Genomic DNA, 21792 nt, shown 5'->3' with positions numbered 1-21792 from the left:
CAGATGCAGGAAAATGTTGATTCCACGGGATAAGGACAGACAGCAGCTCCGAGTCTACAGACAGCGGGATCCCCACCAGAACACAAGGCTTCGCGTTAAGGGAGCAAACTTTTATTGGCACCGTCATTCCTTTCCTCGTTAAATTAACAGAGTGAAGCAGTGATTTTTTAAATGGTTAAAGCTGGCTTCTCCCAAACGAGCTCCACTGTGTCAGGCTGATAGGCCTGTTTGCTCACGACCACCCGGTTTTGTTGTAAGGAGACAGCCTGTGAAGCAGGCCAGCTCTTCCAAAAAGTTTCCTCGTTCGTCCGTATGACCAGCTGAGGTGCACAAAAAAATTAAAAACCCCTATTTAAAAAGGAGCCATGCCACGGAGAAGACCAGAGAGGGGGTGCAGCACTGCAAAGCTCAAGGGATGCAGGGCCCTGGGAGAACAGCTTTCTCCAGAGAGCTGCCGCACTATTTTCCTCCTCAACTTATTCCAAATCTAGAAAGTTCCTCGCTCAGAAGTACTGCCGCTGGTGGCAATCTGTCTTGTGAGGAACTCCACTTCCTATTCCTGTGGAAGGCCTACAGGCCCATGTGGATGTTTGTCTCGCTCCCTGGTGCACGCGGGTTGGGGGGGGTCGGGGGGCGGCGTGGAGGTGGCGGCCGCAGGAGTCGGAGCAGCAGGCACTACGCGCAGCACTAGTCTACGGGGGAGGCCTCGCCGTGCCTGCAGCGGGCGCTGACGTGGGCTAAGTGTGCACTGTGACAGCAGGTCCACTGAACAGGCCGGAAGGTGGCAGGCTTCGGATGTGTCTCCTTGGAAGACAGTCTGACGGTAGACACGAGGTTTGGCCCAATCCTTCAGGCCCTGTCCAAAACCTCTTGTATCTCAACTGAATGCAAAGAATAAAAGACATTCCTACCCTCCATTACCAGCCCAATTGGCTCGATTTAGGGAAAAACTGCCCCGGGGCTGGCAAGACCAGTGCCATAGCAGATTAGATCCTTTTCCAGTACTGCTCAGTGCATGGGATTCCAGCCACAACTTCCGATTCGATTCCACAGTGATCCCGTCCCCGGAGGATTTTAAAGAAGCCTGGAAAGCAAAAGTAATATGCCTTTAAAGTGTGCCTTGGGTTTTGGTCCTTGTCAACATACTCAGACTCACCCCAGAAACACCTAGGAGCGGCAGACCCCAACCCAGCCCTAAAGCAAGCATCAAATCGGCATCGAGGTGCCCTATCGATGTCTACTGTTTGCCCAGGAGCCTGGCACCACGTCGTGAGGCCTCTGGACACCACTTCCAGTGGACCCCACATAAACCGGCTCTGCGCCTGGGGCGATGGGGGAACTGTGCGGGCACCAGCGACCTGAAGCTGTCACCTGCTTCACACCACCCTCTCAGGATCAGAGTCTACCCTTATGGCAAGGGAACCCCCAGCTCACTAGCACCCAGAAACCTGGAGGCTCACAGCTGAGCCCCGGGCCTAGTGTTAGGAGCTGTGCAGCAGGTAGAGCAGAAAAGGACAAGAGGACCACTACGTCCTGGCTCACCACACCCTCTTAGCAGGAAGAGGGCTGCCACTCACCATTGTCGCCCCAGTCAGTGTTCCAGGAGTTTCCAACCAGCCAGTAAGGTGTGTCATTCTCCACGCCCCAGCCCAGGATGCGGACAGCATGGCCTCCCATCATTTCTCCGGTGACGTGCTGGTACACGCCTAAGGGAAAGCCCATTCAGGTGGAGACCAGGCTGATGTCACCCCATTTCCCACGGCATCCCTGCCCCTCAGCCAGGTACCTGTCAGGACAAATGGGGTCCAGAGGGCCCAACGAGCCCTCCCAAAGAACTGCTTGCAAACAGGGCAGTACAAGAGGCCTGGTGTTCTCCCAGAAGGCTCCAGGGGCTCCCACAACGTTCGGGAAGTATTTAAATAGGTTTTTGAAAGCCCAACACTCAAATATGTTGAAAAAATATTAAAATGGGGGTCCCAACAAAATACGCTTCTTGGTCACCTTTAAAACTAAAGTTACAAATTCTAATTTAAGGAAAAAATGGAATGTTAACAAACCAGTTATCTGTTCTACATACTGGGACTCCACGTAAGGGTTTATTTGTCAAAAGGGTTCTGTAAAACTTAAAAGAGTTTTAACTGCTGCCCTGGGATACACGCAGAGGAGAAGTAGGAGACAGGCCGGATCGGTGGCGGCGAGCACTGATGGATGAAGAAAGATACAGGCGGAGGTGCCCATGGGCCTGTCAAGCAGGCCATCCCCTCATTGGTGAATCACTTTGTCAAATGAAAATGCATCCTTTTGTAATATGGGTGGGGACTGTTAAAAACTGCCAGCTTTCTAACTTTTTCCTTGCCAGGATCATCTTTATCCAATGAGGTTTCATAAAAGTTGAGAGGTTTGAAGTTTTCCATCTGGCACAATGTAAATGAGACCAAAGTGGTCAGCTATAGACCGTTCATCTAGAATGGGGGGTTTCTAAGAGGGCTCTTGGGCCAGGGGCTGTCCTCATGCCCCGGGTGAATCCCCACAGCCTCCCACATGGCCAGGTGCTTCCTGTCTTCTCATCCACTGAATGTGAGGCATGATCTGGGACGTGGCCAGGACAAAATGAGGTCTTCTTCCTTGATAGAGTCCTGGTGGTCCCCCGGAACCCAGACCTCCTCTGCTCCCACTGTCATCAGAGGGGCCAATACATACCAGACTTGTACAGCAAGAAGTCCGAAAACACAGAGAAGGCCGCCTCTACAGGGCCATTTTTGTAGATCTCCGCCATGATCTCTTTCTCATTGTTGGACACGCTGTAGGAATTGCATCCTGGCAAATGAATCAGCCGAGTGGGGGTGAGGCGTGCTTCCCACGGTTCCCTCAGTCAACTATGCACTGACTTAAAGGGGGATTCGCCCAGCCCGGGGGGTCAGGGAAGGCTTCTGCAGGGGAGAATGATGGCACTGGACCCGGAAGCCAAGAAGTGGGAGAGCAGAGCTCTGTATCGGGAGGGGCAGTGAGCAGGAGACCCTGGAAGAAGGGTAGAGTGGCACCCAGAAAGATTCTCGGCCAGATTACTCCTCTGTAAAGCGAGGGGTCTGGTCCCTCCCCACTCAGAGGGTCTGTGACTCTCAAACAACAGGAATCCTGAGGCCAAATTCAGGGTGGAGACATGCAGAAATGCAGCATGCTGCTCCCTCCTTCATAACTTTCCTTTCTCCATCCTGCGTTCCTGACTCAGACTCACTTGCCCTGGCCTCTCCCTTTCTCCGGCCTGGGAAGGGTGTCGGCAGGTCCCCGGGCCCGGGGTGCTGGGTAGTAGCCCAGGCCCCACCTTACCGTAGTGCTTGTCTTCTTTGTAGGATGGGGTGTAGCCGGGCTCACAGATCTTGCTGCACTTGGGGGTGTCCCCCTCTCCTGTGCATGGGGGCCGGGAGCCATTCACGTGGTGCTCACAGGGAGGGATGGAGTAGGGTCTGCAGCCTGGGGGGGACCAAGTGGAAAGGAGGGTGTCAGCCGACAGCTTCTTCAGAAGCCCCTTGAAGCAGAGGGCAGAGCTGGGGCGACAGGAGCAGTAGGTCAAATACACAGCACTCCCCACACTGTGCTAACTCTGCCTTCTTCTCCATCCTCCTGCCCTCCACCCTCAACCGTCACTTTGTAATGCACAATGAGCCTGTTATTGTTCTTTGATATAAAATCCATCTAGCCAGATACACGCTGATGGCAGACACTCACCTACATGGGAATCATAGAGGCCACCAGAAACCAGGCCTTGTTTTGTCCAGAAGTTCCAAGCTTCGGCAGGAAAGCCCCCATTACAGCTGAGAAAAGAGCCATTCATTAAATTCACTGTGAGAGAAGTTGTAGCTGCTCCCAGACCACTGCCTGGGGCCCCAGGGTTGCAACTGGCCCAGCAGCTCTCCTGGGTCCCAGCCAACCCCACTTCATCCCCTCCTTGGCTAGTCACTTCTTCCAGGGAATCACCACCACCATCCTCAACAAGTCGGAACGACTCTCTTCTTCCTGTCTACCCCAAACCAGGCTGTGTCCTTCCCGGAACACGGAATGCACATTGCAATTCCCTGGTGTTTTAATACAGAAAATGCGAAGGCCAAGGACTGGTGTGAGGTGAGGCCTTGGCACTGTTTTTTAAACTCCCAGGTATTTCTAATCTGCAGCCACATCTGAGAACCACGTTATAAAACCAAGGCCAGAGCTGGCAAAAAGGCAGGCACCCATCATTCTTAATTACAGAAAACAGACCCCAAGGCTATTACATTTCCTTCAGCAAGAAGAGGGAACAAAGACGACAAAAACCAGGCCTGAGATCTGAAACTTAATCACATATTCCAAGACCATCTGTGTTGTGCCTGGACCCCACCACCCACACCCAGCACTGTGGGGTCAGCCTGGTCTTAGGCGGCTCCCAGAAAAGAGCAGTCACGCCAGGCCTGCTTCTGGACTCCCCAGGTCCCCAAGATGTCCCAGCAAAGGACTGTTATCTGACCTGGAAGTAACACTCCTGTCCTCAGGGAGCCCTCAGCCGCCATCCAGGAGGCCTCGGCCTGGGGGCTCCCAGTGCCATTCCCAGGGGCCCGGCTCCCACAGTGGAGGATGCTGCTTCAGACTCACCCATCCCCACACTGGTCACCACAGCAGGTGAGCATGTCCTCGGCGGACACCTCCACATTGACGTGGCCATTGGTGAGGATGCAGATCCGGTCAGAAATGGCTTCCACAGCCCCAAATGCCTGCAGGAAAACAAGCCCCACGCAGGTGAGCCCCACTCCTGGACTGTGGGCCCCACCGGCCACCGCGTCAGAGGACCACAGCAGGAGGCTCAGACCTTGCTGACTAGTCTCTCCCAAGGTCAGTGAGGGTCTTGGTGCTCAAGCTGGTCTTTAAAGTTAGGAGACCCATCCACCCCACATCTCTATCTGGTCACTCAGCTCATTTCTAAAATGTGGTTTCTGTTAACAGAAAAAACAGCTCACACAAAGGACAAATACTGTATGATTTCACTAATACAAGGTATCTAGGCTGGTCAGTAAGAGACAGAAAGTAGAGGGGTGGTTGTTGGGCAGGGAACGGAGGGGCAGTGTTTAATTTCCACGCTTACAGATGACAAGAGTTCTATGGATGGACGATGGTGATGCGTTCACAATAATGTGAATGTACTTAACGCCAGTGAACAGTACACTTAAAAATGGCTAGGATAGGGGCGCCTGGGTGGCTCAGTTAAGCATCTGCTTCAGCTCAGGTCATGATCTCGCAGTCCGTGAGTTTAAGCCCCACATTGGGCTCTGTGCTGACAGCTCAGAGCCTGGAGCCTGCTTCAGATTCTATGTCTCCCTCTCTCTCTGCCCCTCCCCTGCTCGCACTCTCTCTCTCTAAAAAATAAATGATTAAAAGAAAAAATTTTTTAATTAAAAAAATGGCTAAGGTAGCTCAGGTCATGATCTCACAGTTCATGGTTTTGAGCCCCAGCTCAGGCTCTGTGCTGATGGCTCAGTGCCTGGAACCTGCTTTGGACTCTGTCTCTCTGCCCCTTGCTGGCTTGTGCTCTGTCTGTGTCTCTCAAAAATGAATAAACGTTAAAAAAAATTGCCGACCAAAAATGCCTAAGATGGTTAATATACCACGTGCACTTTACCACAGTTAAACAAAATTAAGACAGCTCATTGACAGAGATGGATGTTTCTCCACGAAGCAGAGTAGGAGTCTAATGGTGCTTGCTGATGGCCTGGGACAGCGCATCAAACAGAAAAATAGACAGCCTCACAGCACACACACGGGCCACCCAGGGCACTTTGTGTATCTATCTATCTATCTATTCTTCCACCACAGATCTTTATAATTTTTATGTTGACAGAAACGAAGGCTCAGCAAGTTCCCATAACTTGCCTAGTCACGGCTGATCTGACAGCTGTCCCCCCGCCTCACTCCAGCCCCTCTCACCCAGCAGGAACCACAGGAACCCTGGTCTCGGATCTCTTTGATGGTTGGGCAGTTAGGCCAGTGTTCCCGGGCATCGAAGTTTTCAGGCAGAACCATGTCCTCGGCAAACGAAACTCTAGATAAAAGGAAGGCTTTCGGGACAAGCTCGAATGTCACAAACCACCCCCACCCCTAAAGAGGCCAGTGACTTCGGGCCAGGCCACGGCCTGGCAAGGAGACACAAGGGAGACAAGCCCAAGATGATGGCTGCAGGGCTGTCCCCTGGGAATTCTGTAGAACCAAACCAGGAATTCTACTGCTCAACACAGCTTCTCATTCCCTATGCTGTTTTCCAGTCTTATTTTCTGGGGTATCTTTCAAGAGTTTTGGCCACAAAGTCCACATAACTGTGTTTCGCCCTCCCCTAACCCGCCCCGCACAGGGTCTGCCCAGGGTCCTTGCATCAATTTTAGTATCTTCACCACCGTGTTAAGTCTCATAGCTATTCCATCTGTGTTGTCAGAGATTTCTAATGCTTCTTACAAGAGTAATGTCTACATGAAAATGCCCACTGCAGAGTTCTCTAGAAAAAAATGGAACATTAATGGAGATCGTATGACTTTTTTTAAATTCTCCTTAAACCATTTAAGACTGGGTCCATCCCGGTCATGCAGAACCAGACCTGGGGCCTTTTCCACTGGGGCCCTGAGACACCTGCAGCAGCACAAAACACGGGCACCGGGGGCTGAGCCCTGTCAGGTGGCGTCCTTGCAGCTCTGGGAGGGGGAGACCTGTGGGTGCCAAGGCCTCCTTTCTTCCCTCCTTCCCGCTGTGCCAAACACACACCTGCAGTTCCCATGGCAGCGGGGCAGGTGCAACAGAGTATCTATCCCCCAGGGAGCAGGCACTCACCTCTGGGGCAACTTGGGCCCACCCAGGATGGTGCCACACAGCCTCCTCAGGTAGCTCGGCTCCACATGGTAGAAGTTGTGTCCAGCCTGGAAGAGAGCCCCGCCCACAGCAGTTAACAGAGGGGGTGTCTAGGGATGCGGGTGGATGGAAGTATGCATACCGCCCACATGCAACGCCTGACAAGGCCAGGGCTCCCATCCAGCTCAGCAGAGCAAGGGGGGTGGGGCCCTCTTAGAGAACACGTGTCCCCAAATTCATGGTGAAACCTAACCCTTGATGGCACCTGGAAGTGAGGCCTTCGGGAGATGATTAGGTCATGAGGGTGGAGACTTCATGAATGAGATTAGTGTCCTTATAAAGGAGACCTCAGAGAGCTGGCCTGCCCTTCCCATTAAGCGAGGACACAATGAGCAGTCACCCATCTGCAACATAACAGTGCCCTCCCTAGAGCCCAATCATGCTGGCGCCCTGAAATTGTACTTCCAGCCTCCAGAACCACAAGCAATACTTTTCTATTTATAAGCCACCCAGTCTGTGGTATTTTGTTACAGCAGCCTGAAAGGACAAGACAGGTACCCTGCGAGCAGGCCACGACCAGCCCAGAGCGAGCCACACGGGCAGCGCACAGCTCCGAGGCCAGTGGGTGTCTCCTCTGATCTGCTACATTTACCGATGTCAAGAGAGACGCTCTGCAGCCCTGAACGTGGCTTATTCCTCATTTCTTAATTCCTGCAGCCCCAGGGCTGCGGACCGGCCAGAATCGAGGTGCTGCCACTACTGATGAGCACTAACACCTACCACGGTGGGGTTCAGGGTCTTCCTGATTGTGAACCCTTCCAAAGCTCGTTTATCACCCAGTGCACTTCTATGGGTGCACGCGCGCGCGCGCGCGCACACACACACACACACACACACACACACACACACACACAGAGGGAAGGGAGCAGGTAGGCATGGGCCTGAGTGGCCAGGACTCTCAATCAGACCAACTGTCCAGGACAGAGTGTCCTGTGGACCACAGCTGCAGCCACCTCCCTTGGGAGTCAGAATGCACAGACCGATCCCCAAAAGGGACATGCACAGAAGTCCCCACAGCCCACCTTCCACGTAGTGTTACGCTTGTTAACATAGTCGACCAGCTCATCCGACAGGAGCTGGAGAGGCGGTCTGCTCTGGGCATTGGTCAGCACCACCAGGCAGCTAAGAGTGGCCAGGAGCTGCCACATTTTGGATGCTGGATCTTAGAGTCACCTAGAAAAGAAAACACACAAGACATCAGGACACTTCTTTCAGTTCAAGTGTTTAACATACACAAGGGTGCCATCTCTGATGGCATGTTTCCAGGGCCAGAAACAACCCAGTAGTCAAAACACCCATGTCCCCTTCCCGGCTCTGCCGTCTCTGCCCCCTTCTGTTCCTCAGTGTCCTCTCCTGGAAAGCTTGGGTGTGGTGGCAGAGAGCCCTCAAGGCCCATGGGCTCCCAGGCCTCGTATCATCAAAATCCCAACCTATGCCCACATCACAGGGCCGTGCCGTGGACTGAACGTCCGTGCCCCCCAGGCCCCCAAATTCATGGTGAAATCCTAACCCCAATGTGGTGGGATTACGAGGTGGAGCCTGTGGGGGGTGATCAGTCAGGAGGATGGAACCCTTGTGATGGAACTAGTTTCTTATAAGACACCCCAGAGAGCTCCCTTTCCCTTCGGCCATGTGAGGACTCCACAAGAAGTGTGGTGACCTGGAAGAGGGCCCTCATCTGACCATCCTGGAACCCTGACCTCAGACATCCCCCCATCATCCAGAACCAAGAAACAAATTTCCGTTCAGAAGCCATCCATCGTGCAGTATGTGTCATAGCAGCCCACGGGCTAAGACGGACTGTATTTGCTTCTCCTCCAGATGCCTGGGAGACAGGACAGAGAAAAACACATGGCTGCATTGCAAGCAGCGAGGCCCTTTTGCAGCTGCGTCCTGGTGATGCATGTGGCCTGGGTCTCAGGGGCTGTCCTCAAGCTGTGTCTGAGTCACTGCTGTTCCCTGGATGGTCTGTGGCTATCTTGGGAGCTGAGAGGATGGGGCGTGCACTGACCCGCTGCCTGTCATAACCCCAGGGCCCAGGCCACAAAGCAGGATCGGTGACTCCACGAAACAAATCAATGAACGCAGATACTAAGGCTAAATTGAGTTCAGTGCCCTCCCTACTATTGCCAAACTGCCTCTCCATGGGTCTGTAGAACCAAGTCTTGGAGACTTTTTTCCAAGTCAGTGCTCTGAAAGAGTCAACAGCCTCTGAGATTAGGTCCCAAGTAGAGGCCCAATGAGAAAAGAAAACTACAAAAGAAAATACATTTCATGAGCCACATTCTGGATATACAACAAGCAAAACACAAGCGAGCCAAGCCCAGCGTGTGCCAAACTCAGCAGAACCAGGGAAGCAGGGCTGGTTTGGCCAGTGGCACAAGTCTGAGATTTTTCTCTGGTTTTTCCAGTCAGCCAAGGGCTCTGTTTCCTGGTTCAAAGCGGGAGCTCCCGAGAAGGGAAATCATCCCATTACAACCACAGTCCTTAGATCTTGGACTGGCTTGCAAGTCAGGAGACGGGCAGTTTCCTGCTCGACCTCTGAATCACGCTCTTAGGCAAGCAGCTCTAATGAAAGCAAGAAATGCTCTTCTGGGTGTCACAGCACCATGGGGCCTTGTGAGATGCCCACACAGTGGGGAGTGGCGGCGGTGGAGAGAGGGGGAGGATTTCCTGTCCCTGACCTCTGGGGCTTCCAGAATGACCCATCTCCTCCGGGGTCATGGGGTTACAGGAAGATGCACTGAACATGCCACCTCCCACAGTGAAGTACGTCCGAGGGAAGATTTAAACTTGACGGCTGCCTCAGCAACAATTCATCCCAACGAATAACTATGATGGCAGCAAACGATTCTGGAAAAGAGCACTGATGGAGGCTTGCTTTCTGAGATAGTCGGTATATAATAAAACCCTGGGTGACTCCTGCCTGGGAACAGTCTGGTCAACAAAACAGACCGACCATTCAGAAGCATCTCCTATGTGTGGGTGCTCAGCGTATGTGGTATAGGTGGGTGAGGAAACAGCACGTGTCATAAATGGTGCTTGCACATCTGCATCTTGGAAAAAATAGTAAGGCTGAACGTTTACACTTGGTTTCTCACACACGAGAAGCGCTACACGGAACAAAGTTCTTGAATTAAAACAGAAACTGTATGAAGAAAATAAACGCAGTTTAAACAACCTGTTATCAGAGTAAGATACTTAAGACTGACGTAAAACCAAGGGACAAGGCTTGCTTACGTAAAAATAAAGCCACTCTTCTAGAAAACAAAATAAAAAGTGACCAACTACAAAATAGTACTTACATATACGCAAAGCTTCATTTCCTTAATATGCAAAAGGCGCCTAAAAATCTGAATAAAAACAGGGGTGGCTCAGTCGGTTGAGCATCTGACTCTGACTTCAGCTCAAGTCATGATCTCATGGTTCGTGGGTTTGAGCCCCATGTTGGGCTCCACGCGGGGATTCTGTCTCTCCCTCTCTCTGCCCCTATCCCGCTCATGCTTCCTCTCTCCCCCTCCTTCTCTGCTTCTGTCTCTCACAAAATAAAAAACTTAGTAAACTTGAAAAAAAAACCTGAAAAAGCAGAATAAAAAAAGTGGCAAATGGACACACACAATGAAGTATAGGAAAAAGAACTACAAATGGCCAGCAGATATTAAAAGATGCTCCACCACAGGGAGGTACAGATAAAATTAAGGACTGGCAAAGGCAGACAGCTGGACAGCTCCTGGGGGGTGGATTAGGTGTGGGGAGGCAGAGGTGCTGCGCTTATGAACCCCATGGAGACGATGGCCTGGCTTTTTGTTTTTTTTAAATGTTTATTTATTTTTGAGAGAGAGAGCATGAGCAGGAGAGGGACACAGAGAAGGGGAGACAGAGAATCCAAGGCAGACTCCAGGCTCTAAACTGTCAGCACAGAGCCCGAAGCGGCCCTCGAACTCATGAGCCGTGAGATCATGACCTGAGCCCAAGTCGATGCTTAAGCGATACCACCCAGGCGCCCCCCCGCCCCCGACCATTTCTATTAATTTGGCGATCTGCACACGCTTTGACTCAACAATTTGACATTCAGAAATGTATCCTACGAGCTTCAAATTCACAGATATAGGTATACAGATGTTTACTGAATATTCTTTGTATCACAGAAGACCAGAAACAAAGCAAGTGTCTACTAACCGCAACTGTGAAGTTACAGTAAATGATTAATAGAATACAAAGTAACCATTAAGATAGGAACTAGCTGAAGCAAGAATCACATTGTACTGATAAGCAAATAAGCCCAAGATACCCGTAAGTGGAAAAAAGCAGGCAGCCGGTGAGTCATGGTAAGCGTGTGAGACCATGAAGCAATATACATTCACATTACTGTTACCACATGTAAAACATAAGGACAAACATATGAAAGCAATATCTGTGGCGGGGAGATTTATTTTCCACTAACCCCCCCCCCTTTTTTTTAATTAAATTGACATATTATATTCAAAGTTTTGGTCTTTTAGGAAGAGTAGCCGGAGCTACCAAAACCCCTGAGCCCAAAGGCACTTCCAGTTGATTTCCAGTCAACAGTGAGGCCTTCTCCCTAGTGACTTTCTGCTCAAAACACAGAACACCTTCTTTCCAGTGACTCACAGGGAGGCTGGTGTTCACCAGACCACATCAGGGACCCACGTGACCTCCAACTGTTAGGTGAATGTCTATGTCCTCACATGGCGGAAGGGGCAAGGGAGCTGAGGTCTTTTTTAATTTTTTTTTTTTTAAGTTTAATTTGAAAAAGAGAGAGAGGGAGAGAGAGAATCGCAAGCAGGCTCCATGCCATCAGTTCAGAGCCTGATGCGAGGCTCAGACACACCAACCTCAAGATCACGACCTGAGCCAAAATCAAGAGACGGATGCTTAACCGACAGAGCCACCCAGGCGCCCCTGAGGTCTCTTTTAGAACTTCTGGGCAAAGAAGCAAAGCAGTCAGATTCCTTTCTTTTTCACGGCACCCTCTGAATTACAGCCGGTACCTTAACATTTTCCCCAGATGTAAGAACCTGGCGCACAAACACTGGAGTATACACTCTGGGCATGTGGGCATTGAGACCCATGCCAGCAGGTTGAGACCTGGCTGAAGAGCCCATCAGAATCACACCCTATCCTCGGCTTTCACTGTGACCTGTCAGGCAGGGGTGACGGGAACATGGCTGGGTCCTGAGCCAGGCCCAGGTGAATGCTCCCTATATGTCTCCAGGTGGCCCCTGGGGCTTAGCCATCTGCTGAGATATTACATCATAGGCAAGTGGAGAATGGGAGCAATTCCATGGTAGCTTGGACTTTACACAAGATTCCTCTGGTTTTTCTGGTGGCAGAGACCACAGCCATGACCCATTTATTGGACGGTTCTCAGTTCCTGCACTGACGGCTGCCATGGCCATACCCGGGCCCAATTCCTGAGGTCTGCCAGGCCCCCCAGATGTGACGCTTTGGTGCAGTTGCCCTTTTCTGTTGGTTCCACAGGCCCTCCTCCAAATTTCCTGTTAACTTCATTCTCCCTACTCACAACCCTGTGTCAGGAAGAACCAGGGGCCCCAGTGAACTTCAGAGATGTGAGTCTGGAGGGCGGGAGCTCATCTTGAACCAGATTCCCAGCCCCACTAGGACTGAGCACTTGGGAAACTCCTCTTTTCAGCCCAGCCCTCCAGGCACAGCGCTGTGGCATTTGGCGGAAAGTCGGGGTTGAAGTGGTTAATAGCTGCGGTAGCCTGTGGGGCGGAGGAGCACGGGGCTTGGAGTCAGGACACCTGGATTCAGATCTTCCACTTACTAACTGTGCACCCTTGAGTACCAACCTGTACTGAGCCTCAGTTTCGCCACCTGTAAGACGGGGCTAATGACCATTCATTGCTCCAGGTGGAAATCAAGAGTGTCATGAGGGTGGGCAGAAGCCCCTGGTACAGCGCCTGCTCTACAGTAAGAAAGCAATAAAGGGCTGCTCACGTGGGCACGCTTAATGCCCAGGTCCAACTCACTGCCCTGCTTCCTTCCCTCCTCCGTCTTCCCTTCTTCCCCCTACTTCTAGCCTGTGCCAGAGAATTCCGGTTCACTCCAAACCTGTCCACAATACCCCTCTATCACAAAGAGTCTGAATTAAAAGGAGGTTTTAACCTCAATGAACCTCCAAGTGGGTTTCCATTTTGAGAGTCTGGAGACTGTTGAGCCCAAAGAACATTAAGTCAACTTTCTCCTCCTTGAAGGGGACACAGATGTCCTGAGAGCAGTGGCGATTTGACTTCAGTGAGCGCCAGGCATCTCTCTCTGCATCCACACAAATCATGCACACTGGACAACCTATGTGCAAATGGTTAAAATAAGCTTGTTAACGTCAGGCTCTGTGCTGACAGCTGGGAGCCTGGAGCCTGCTTCGGATTCTGTGTCTCCCCCTCTCTCTGACCCTCCCCCACTCACTCTCTCTCTCTCTCTCTCTCTCTCTCAAAAATAAACATTAAAACAAAATTAAAACATAAATAAATAAAATAAGCTTGTTAACATGTTGGTCATGGGTTCCCTGGCCTGCGCATGAAACAGAGCCAGCTCTCACTTCCCTTCTTTTGTGCAAATACTTCCCTTTTAATTTCTCAGTTCTGTGGTCTTTTTTTTTTTTAATTACAGCAGAGAACGAACAGCAAGTCCTTATTCTGTGAGAAAAGAGGGGCCCGAAGTGGATAAGCACTTCCAAGTCACCAGACTCCCTCTCAGGGCGTGGGCTGGTGGAGGGAACAGCTGCGGGCAGATGGTGCTTCTAGCCCCGGGTCAGCTGGTCCTCCTGGGTAGACCTGGGGTTCCACTACACCCCTCTGCCATTTTGCCAAGACAAACTCCGGCTGAAAAAGGGCAGACTCTCACATTTCTTTCCTCTCCAAACCCTGCGGCACTTAACGGTTTACATGAAAGCACATCCCACTGAGGGTCTATAGAATGTCGACATGGGCACAGAGGGGCCTGGGGCCAGCTGATCCCCCACCCTCTTATAGCAGAACCATTCCCCAGACTCCTTTGAAGCCATTCCTGGGACTAATGCAGACCTTGGGACTCTGGAAGGTGCTGGAATAAACACAGGAGAGGAGCTGATGCCAAGTCACAGAAGGCTGAGAGTCCTGATATCCCTAAGGACATGCAATCAGTTTGGACTGTCACCAAGCTTGATTTTTAAAAAAGCTTTCTCATGTGACTGTAGAGCCCCTCAGGTAGACTGGATTCGAAATCTGTACTGAATCTAAGGAGACAGGTCTGCAATTTCCACGTAAGCCAGCGGCCATCTTGTGGCCACACAGAGGAGGAACGCGTGCCTAGCACGCCTTCCTTCCCATACGTGGCTCGTGCCTGACCACCGCTGCTGTTCGTATACTGCCAACCTCTTGCACAGTGGGCTCTAAAGAATCAAAAACTGAGTGCGCCTAGATTTTACCAACAGTCACAAACTAAAGTTGTACCTTGGCTACAGATTAGGGGGAAGGTGGACAGGCAGGAGGGATATGAAGACTGAGTGGCACCTTGCTAGAGAACTTCGTCAAGCTTCTTTCTCTCCCACAAAGACTTATCTTGCCTCCTGCCGTCACCACGGACGGTTGTTCCTGAAGTTTCGACCGCTTCGGTACACCTACACATCGAAACCAGACAGCTCTTCATTTCCTCTGACTTCAACTTGCCCAGTCACACTTCAGCGTTGGAGCGGCTGTGATGCTGACACAACGTGCCTTCATCTCAGATACGCTCGGACCTTGCCTTTGAGTCTGAATCACAGCCTTGATGTGTCTTTCGTGTTTCATGTCTTTGCTCCTGATGGAAACACGGTCAACTACTTCATGGCTTACGATCTTTAAATTAAAAATAACACAACAAAAAGGACTCCTAGTCGCCATCCGTCTCCTTAAAGCTGTGCGGGTGAGCAGGCAGCAGTTGGCAATCTGTCCTCTAGAGCCAGGCTCTGCAGCTGAATGCCCCAAAGCAACTCCTGGGTGACCCAGAAAGGGGGTCCACTGCAGTCAGCCACCAGCTGTGCAGCTAACAGCCCTGCAGGGTCGAGGGGAAGCAGCGAGAAGGCCCCATCTGCCTCACCCACCTAAACAGTTTAGGCCACTCACAGGTACTTCCCTTGCAGCCCACTTGCCAACCATCTGTCCAAAATCAGTGACTAATTCCCACCAGGTTGAGCAGGGCGGGCCTGCTCAACGCTAGTCTCCCACAGGGCCTGGAAACCATCTAGCTACACGGCCCACGATGGAACATCGCTTAAGATCGGCCATGGCAGCCCACATCCTGCAAACAGAAGAAGAGAATTACTACCTTAGGCTTAAAACAATGGACCCCAGGAAGGCCCTCAGCAGCTGAAAAAACTTGTATCGCTGAGAACCAAGAGAGTTTGGGCAAAGTCCTAGAAAGTTCTGGAAGCTTTTGCTCACCAGTTTTGCTCCACAGCCCTGATAGTGACTTGCTGAGATGCTAAAGGGGGCACTGCATTCTCATGTCTCTGTTTCTCCCATGGACATACTGCCTGGATTCTGAAGGACCTCAGGACCGCTTTGCAAAAGCTTTCAGAAATCCTTGGAGATTTAAATGAGATTAGGGTTCTGTGCCTCCCCAGCCTGCAGGGGCACAGCAGCTCCGTAATTCGATTGCAGGCTAGATCACATCTCTCTGCCGGCTGGGTACGGAGGTGGCTAAGACTTCGGCAGTGCCAAACACAAGTGACAGAAAGGCCTTGCCTCTCTGCTTGATCCAGGTTTCTCTCAAGGCTCCAGGAAAACATACTCACCTCACAAGGCTGTTGGGAGACATAAGGAGATGGTCTTTTTGAAAGCGCCTTCCATGCAGCCTGGCTCGGAGCGGGCAGCCCTTATAACGAACTGCCACCAGGAAACGGCTGTGGGCTCACTAGTGAGGGGAGTACACATCTCTCTAGTCACAGGCCAGTTAACTCTTGATGTCCCAGGCTCATTCTTTTTACTCTCAGAAGTAAATGAAAAAATGGGATGAAAAATTATGATCGCCCTACTTGCAGCAACGGGTCCCCAAACACTGGTTCATTCTGCTCTCTTGACCACCAGAACAAAGCACTCCCAAACACCAACCAGGTTAAGTGACTGAGAAGGTGGCTCCCGGCTGATGTCTGACAAGGCCTCCGCTCTGGAGTGGCGGAGGCCTTTGGCTGGCACGGCCTTCCCAGGTCTTGCACAAGCCTGGAAGCCGCGTGACTTACACATGTGTGAGCACATCCTGCCCAAGTCCAGGTCAGCAGGTCAGAGGGTCATGGGGAAGCCCAGCCCCTGCTGGGTCTTTTGGCAGAGTATCTAGGTGCCTTACACTGGATCGGTTTCCTATTTTGGTGGGATCTATCCCACCCTCCTCCCGTCATCCTTCCTGGTAACTAGGTTATCTTGATGACCAGACCAAAGTGAGTTACTGGCCTGGTGGAGACAGATTACAACAGTCAAGACTGTAGGCGTGCATCTTTCTCGGTGTCCAGCATTCATAAGACAGTAACGCTGGAAAGGGACCTTTGGTCTTGTATGAAACCTTTGTTTTATCACATGTGAGGGAAACTGGTGCTTGAGAAAACAAGCAAGCCCTGAGGAGTATATCTGAGTAGGGACAGACAACTGGCAAGAGATCAAACTCTAGGAGAAATTCCACCTCAGTTATTTTAGTGACCCCTGTCATGTCACCAACTTGCAGGAGCCTCAGTTTTCTCATCTGTAAAGGGGAAGCGTCAAACTACAGTACCCTAAACACACATGCATTCTGAAAGTTAAAAAAAAAAAAAATTAGAAAATGCTACCTAATTACAGAGAAGTCCAGATACCTGTTAGGATGTAGAGAAACCTTAGTACGCTCTCGCTGTTAACAGACACATTGAAACTACAAACACTGTCAGGGATCAACAACGAAAATAGAAAACCTCACTAGGTCAATGGTTTCTTGGGCAAGGAATTAATTTGAATTCCTGGAAATAAAAATTAAATCAGCGACACCATTTCAAGCCCATCAGTTTGGTAAAAATTAAAGTCTGGTGATAGCTAGTGGTGGTAAATGAGGAACAGGAACTCTCAACCCCGCTAGTAACACATAGTGATAACACTTACTGGACAGCGCTATCAGCATCTAGCAAAACGGAAGTGCACACACACCTTATGACCCAGCAATTAACGCGACTTCTCCTGCTCTTGCCCTCGAGAAACTCTTGCAAGTGCCTGAGATGCCGAGGGTTTACTGTAGTGCAATGGTGAATAATGCAAAAGTGAAAACTAACTGTAACCTTGGTAAATACTCCGTGCTTTGGAGAGGAACTAGATCTTCATGGAGAGGAACTAGATCTTCATGTATCAACATAAATAAATCGCACAAACACTAGCGGGAAGGGATACACCGCAGCACAACTACAGTAATATCAATTTTAATAACATTGTTCACAGATTGATACAAAGTATTAAAATTACAAAAAAAAAAAAAAAAAAAAAGTGTGCAGGAGAATTCTAAAGAACAGAACGGACAGGAGCCAGGATGTCTCCCAGGAAGATCAGAGGCAGGCCCCGGTGGGTAATGGATTTGCAGAGCCAACAAGCTGCAACCTGCCTCCTTCAAAGGGGAGCTGTAACCAAGAAGTGCACTCACCCTAGGAACCCCACACAAGCCTGAGACTTGGAGGCCGCAGGGGCTGTGGGAAGGGTGTGGGCATGAGGCTTGAGGTTAAAAATGAGACTGGTTGAAGTCTAAATATATAATGGCATTTGGTTCCTAGGTCCCCTTCCCTATCCAAACGAGGGTGGAATAGGAACATTAATTAACAGCCACGGAAGGAGGCTTTATCGCCCACACACCCTTTCTTAGGCAGCCTCGGGAGTGTGTGCTGAGCTTAAACCAACAGGTGACGCTATATATGGGACCAGATGCAGACACTGCTGTCTATCCCGTATATACAATACATACTACATGTGCCTCACCTAGATTCATCTCCATGTCAACCCCCACCATCTCTCTGCAGGTGAGGCTGAACCCTACGAAAGTGCCCAATTTCAATCCTTCTTGATCCAGAAAAATTCCCATTTCTTTAACACCTTCCTTATGTGAAACTATCTAAAATAGGCGGCAGACGTCATGTCATGAGCCCTCCCTCTGAAATACTTCAGTTTTTCTCTCCCTATGACAGGGAAAGTCTACACAACCACAAGTCATGACCACATTTAAGAAAATGACCCGACAGATGCTCGACAGCTCCTCTGGATATGCTCTCCATTGCCTCTCAATCCAACAGCCAATAGCAACACAAAATCTCTTATCCCTAAAATGTGTGCAGCTTCCTACTCCAATTCCCAGGTCCCGTAACTGGGAAAAGAAAGAGCCAGTCTAGAAGAAAAGGCCTCAGCTCAAGCTGCGGAATCAGCAGCACACCGGCGGGTTCATCCTGGAGCCAAAAGGCCTCACCGCTTGACCAGTTCAGAAACAGAGTTGTCCTGACCCAACAGCAGGGCAGTTACTAGAGCCAGGGCTGGACTGGCCTTCGAAGCCCCCAGATAAGGGATCTACAGCTTTCCACTGCTGAGCGGCAGTATCCCAGCTGTGGGACAGATGCCCAGAAAGATCTGAGCAGAACCTTTCCCCAGGGCACCTTCAGGGTTGTTCTTTGGGAAAGCCACTGCCTGGGGGGTGGGGGCAGGGTGCGGCTCAGTCCCCTTTTCCCATAAGTTCAAGGGCTCTGGGTCACCATCAACTGTGCCAACAGAAAACAATTCTCCATTAAATTAAGGATGTTAGGGCAGAAAAGCAGCCCTTACTAAAACAGACACCCTTCTAAGCCTCGTCACCTGTCACATTCTTATCGTTCTGAATCTATTATAAAGTCAACTGAACGCATGTATCTCAGCTGTGTTTGCCTCTGGCGGAGGCACTTGAGGATTTGTTTCCCAAGGTAACAAAAGGAGCTAGGTCTGCATTTGAACCCCACTTCCTCCCCTCCCACTGGGGATGAGGGACTGGTAGGATGTGGGCCTAAGTAATTGTCCTGTCCCCGTCCCCATTCCCCCCCCCCCCCCCCAGCCTGTTGGCCTCCTCCAGCCTGTGGAAGAGAATGTTCTAGGCCCACTAAGAAGGCAAATCCAATTTACATCTACCAGGACGGGCTGCTGCTACCCTCCGACTCCCTCTCCCAGGCCTCCAGGGTCACTAGCTGAGGGAAGAGGTGATGCCCCAGAGACTCTGGCCTGCTTTCTCCTCTTGCACACAACCCTGGCCTGTGGAAGGCACCGCCTTCGCACCACTGCAGTAGGGAGTGGCATCTTCCCCTCCACCCCCAGCCTCCCAGGGAGAGGTGGACTGGAGCCCCCATGCCCTTCACCCAGTCTCCCAACCTTCTCTCAGCTTAATGTCCCCTTCCATGGTTGAATTAGCTCAACATGTGGCCTCCACCCGACTCCACCCAGTTCCAGGCTCGTGTTCTGGTTTCTATCTTCTGGGGTCCCTGGAATCGTGTGTGGTCGTGTGCAGAAAAGTTGCCCAAGCAAACCCTTTGGAACAAGAAAACACCTGCAGGGAGACACTATTTTATCAGCAATTTCCTGAGGAAACTGAGGCCCAGAAGCTCACAAGGGGTTGGGGAGGTAGATCCTACCCGGAAAGTCACCAGAACCCAGGCCAAGCGCTTCCCCGCAAGCTCCTCCCCCGGATCTCCCCCGCAAACTCCCCAGCTCCGCCCGGGCTGCTCCCAGGCTCGACCCTAGAGCCGGGCGGATCATGGGGTCTGGCTGAGCCGACCCGGGGCCGCGAGCACAGCCCTAGGGGACGAGCCGGCGGGTGCCTGCTTTCTGGCCGGAGTTGGGGCGGGTGCCAGGCTGCCCTCGTGGGATTTTTTGCATCTCTCCCCTCACGGACTTTGAGAAGTGTGCGGGCTGCCATCCCTGCCCGCCCAGCTATGACAGCCCGAGGGTTCCCCCCCTCCACTTCCCGCCCGCCCCGGGATATCTCGGGACCCAGCCTGGGCCTGGCGGGGGTGCAGAGGGACCCGGTGTCCCCGTCCCATCGCCAAGGTCACTTCCATCGCGCCGGCGCCGCGTCTCCACCGCCCGCCCGCACTCACCGACTCCGCAGCCGAAAGCCTGGGCCTGCAGCCTGCGAGCTGGGGTGCCGATGCCCAAGCCGCCGCCGGAGCTTCCCCGAGCCGGCCCCAGCGCCTATTTACAGCGCCCGGCTGACTCGCCACACCCTGCGCGCCCAGCTGACTCGCCACGTGACCGCTGCGAGCCCCGGGCCCGCCTCTCCACCCCCTCCCCCACCCCGGCCCGCCACCCGCATCCCCGTCCCCGGCCCCCCCCCCTCCCCCAGGGGACCCTACACCCGACACGGCTCCGGGAGATCCCGCGGCTGGTGGGTAGGGGGAGCTTACGGATGGGGGCCGGTGGGGAGCCGAGGGGAGATGCCGGTGTCCCTAAGGGCCTCCATCCAGCCGGGAGAAACTCCCCAGGGGCCGCCGGAGCCTGAAAGCAGCCATTCAAAGCCTGATGGATCCCCGCTGGGGGGAGGGGTAACTGTCCTTCATTTCATTCATTCAGAAACCACTGACTGAGTGGGGGGTATCATGATAGTAGGCCTCCCAGAAGAGCCTTAAAAGGCTCTTTTGGCGTTGATATTCTGAGAACGTGCCTGTAAAATACTCCGGCTGTGTAATAATAAATGGGTATGAATTTCAGGACCTGCGTCAGGATGTCAATGGAAGAGAAGGGGCAGAAATGTTTGAAAGAGGGGTGCCAGGAGACCTTTCCTAAAGGGGACACTTACAGCAAGTACGCTATTTTATTTGGAATTTATTTGGAGAGTGCCTAGGGAGGCTGATGTAGAAGGTGGGGTGACTCAAGACCCACCCCCTCCATGAATCCCAGTGCTTCTCATCCTTTTGATGACTTTGCTAGGTCGGTATTGTCTCGATTTTATTCGAGAGGCTCAGGAAAGTCCAGTATTATCTAGGTGCTTCTGATAATTAGAAAACTCTAGGTCTGTAGATCTTGTCCCCAAGAGGTCCTAGCTGATAGCTGCCGCATCTTGGAGATGCCTGGCCTCCAGCTGTCAGTCCCTGTGCCTGCCAGGGCCCATCAGAGAGAACCATCTGGACACATATACTTCTACCTGTTTGGTCCCCATTAAAGATCGGAGTGGAAGGAAGGAAGTCTCAGGGTCCACCCACGGTTACTAAACCTTCAATTGAGTGGGATAGCTGAGGAACTCACAATAGTGGGGAAGAAGACTGGCCACCAAGGTGGTCCCACTGCAAGCTTCCCCAGTCATATCTTGAGAACCAGGGACTCTAGACTGCAAATCAGTGTTTTTGATGGGGTTTGGGGGTGATGGTGCGGTTTGGAGCTGACGGTCAAGAAAGAATTCTTGAAGACATATTTGGTGCAGAAAGGTGATTTTATTAAAGCACAGGGACAGGACCTGTGGGCAGAAAGAGTTGCACCGGGGTTGTGAAGAGTGGCTGGTTATATACTATGGAGGTGGGGCAAAGTCAAAACGGAAGTTTCCGAAGAGATTTTCTTATGCTAAAGATTCACAGATTACTGGAGGCCTAGCTATTGTCCAGCTAAGGTTGTTTTTCCCTCTAGCAAAGCATTAACGTCAAGACAGTATGGAGTTCCTGGACAGTAGGCTATTAATTTTTTTTTTTTTTTTTTTTTTTTTTTTTTTTTGAGACAGAGAGAGACAGAGCATGAGCAGGGGAGGGGCAGAGGGAGAGGGAGACACAGAATCCGAAGCAGGCTCCGGGCTCCGAGCTGTCAGCACAGAGCCGTACGCAGGACTCGAACTCACAAACCGTGAGATCATGACCTGAGCCGAAGTCGGATGCCC

The 21792-nt window shown here is 51.7% G+C and overlaps 1 protein-coding gene across 2 annotated transcripts; it reads right to left on the bottom strand.

Moving 5' to 3' along the window:
- Nucleotides 1-95: 95 nt before the first annotated feature.
- CTSB (cathepsin B) lies at nucleotides 96-20158 on the bottom strand. 2 transcript variants are annotated; one of them, XM_078445595.2, is made up of 10 exons: nucleotides 20030-20158; nucleotides 7941-8091; nucleotides 6841-6926; nucleotides 5950-6064; nucleotides 4624-4742; nucleotides 3727-3812; nucleotides 3328-3471; nucleotides 2701-2817; nucleotides 1578-1706; nucleotides 96-1084 (listed from the first exon to the last, which is right to left on the bottom strand). In XM_078445595.2, exons 2-10 carry the CDS (start codon nucleotides 8064-8066, stop codon nucleotides 987-989), a joined length of 1020 nt encoding a protein of 339 aa, XP_078301721.1. In that variant the 5' UTR covers nucleotides 8067-8091; nucleotides 20030-20158; the 3' UTR covers nucleotides 96-986. The 2 variants fall into 2 exon arrangements, with proteins under 2 accessions (XP_078301721.1, XP_078301722.1); XM_078445596.2 differs by lacking the exon at nucleotides 20030-20158 and adding an exon at nucleotides 15716-15906.
- Between the last annotated feature and the right edge of the window lie 1634 nt (nucleotides 20159-21792).

This window comes from Panthera onca, chromosome B1 (assembly GCF_046562875.1).
Source record: "Panthera onca isolate mPanOnc1 chromosome B1, mPanOnc1 haplotype 2, whole genome shotgun sequence".
NCBI classification, from domain to species: Eukaryota; Metazoa; Chordata; class Mammalia; order Carnivora; family Felidae; genus Panthera; species Panthera onca.
The sequence above is the reverse complement of the archived record's forward strand: the minus strand, read 5'-3'. Positions and strand labels throughout refer to the sequence as shown.

Bases quoted from the DNA above. Each gene is read 5' to 3' on its own strand.
- CTSB (XM_078445595.2), bottom strand. From the start codon at position 8,066: ATGTGGCAGCTCCTGGCCACTCTTAGCTGCCTGGTGGTGCTGACCAAT. The intron at 2,818-3,327 runs GTAAGGTGGGGC...TTCATTTGCCAG, and splicing joins CAAAGAAGACAAGCACTACG to GATGCAATTCCTACAGCGTG. The intron at 1,707-2,700 runs GTATGTATTGGC...GCTTTCCCTTAG, and splicing joins CTTCTTGCTGTACAAGTCTG to GCGTGTACCAGCACGTCACC.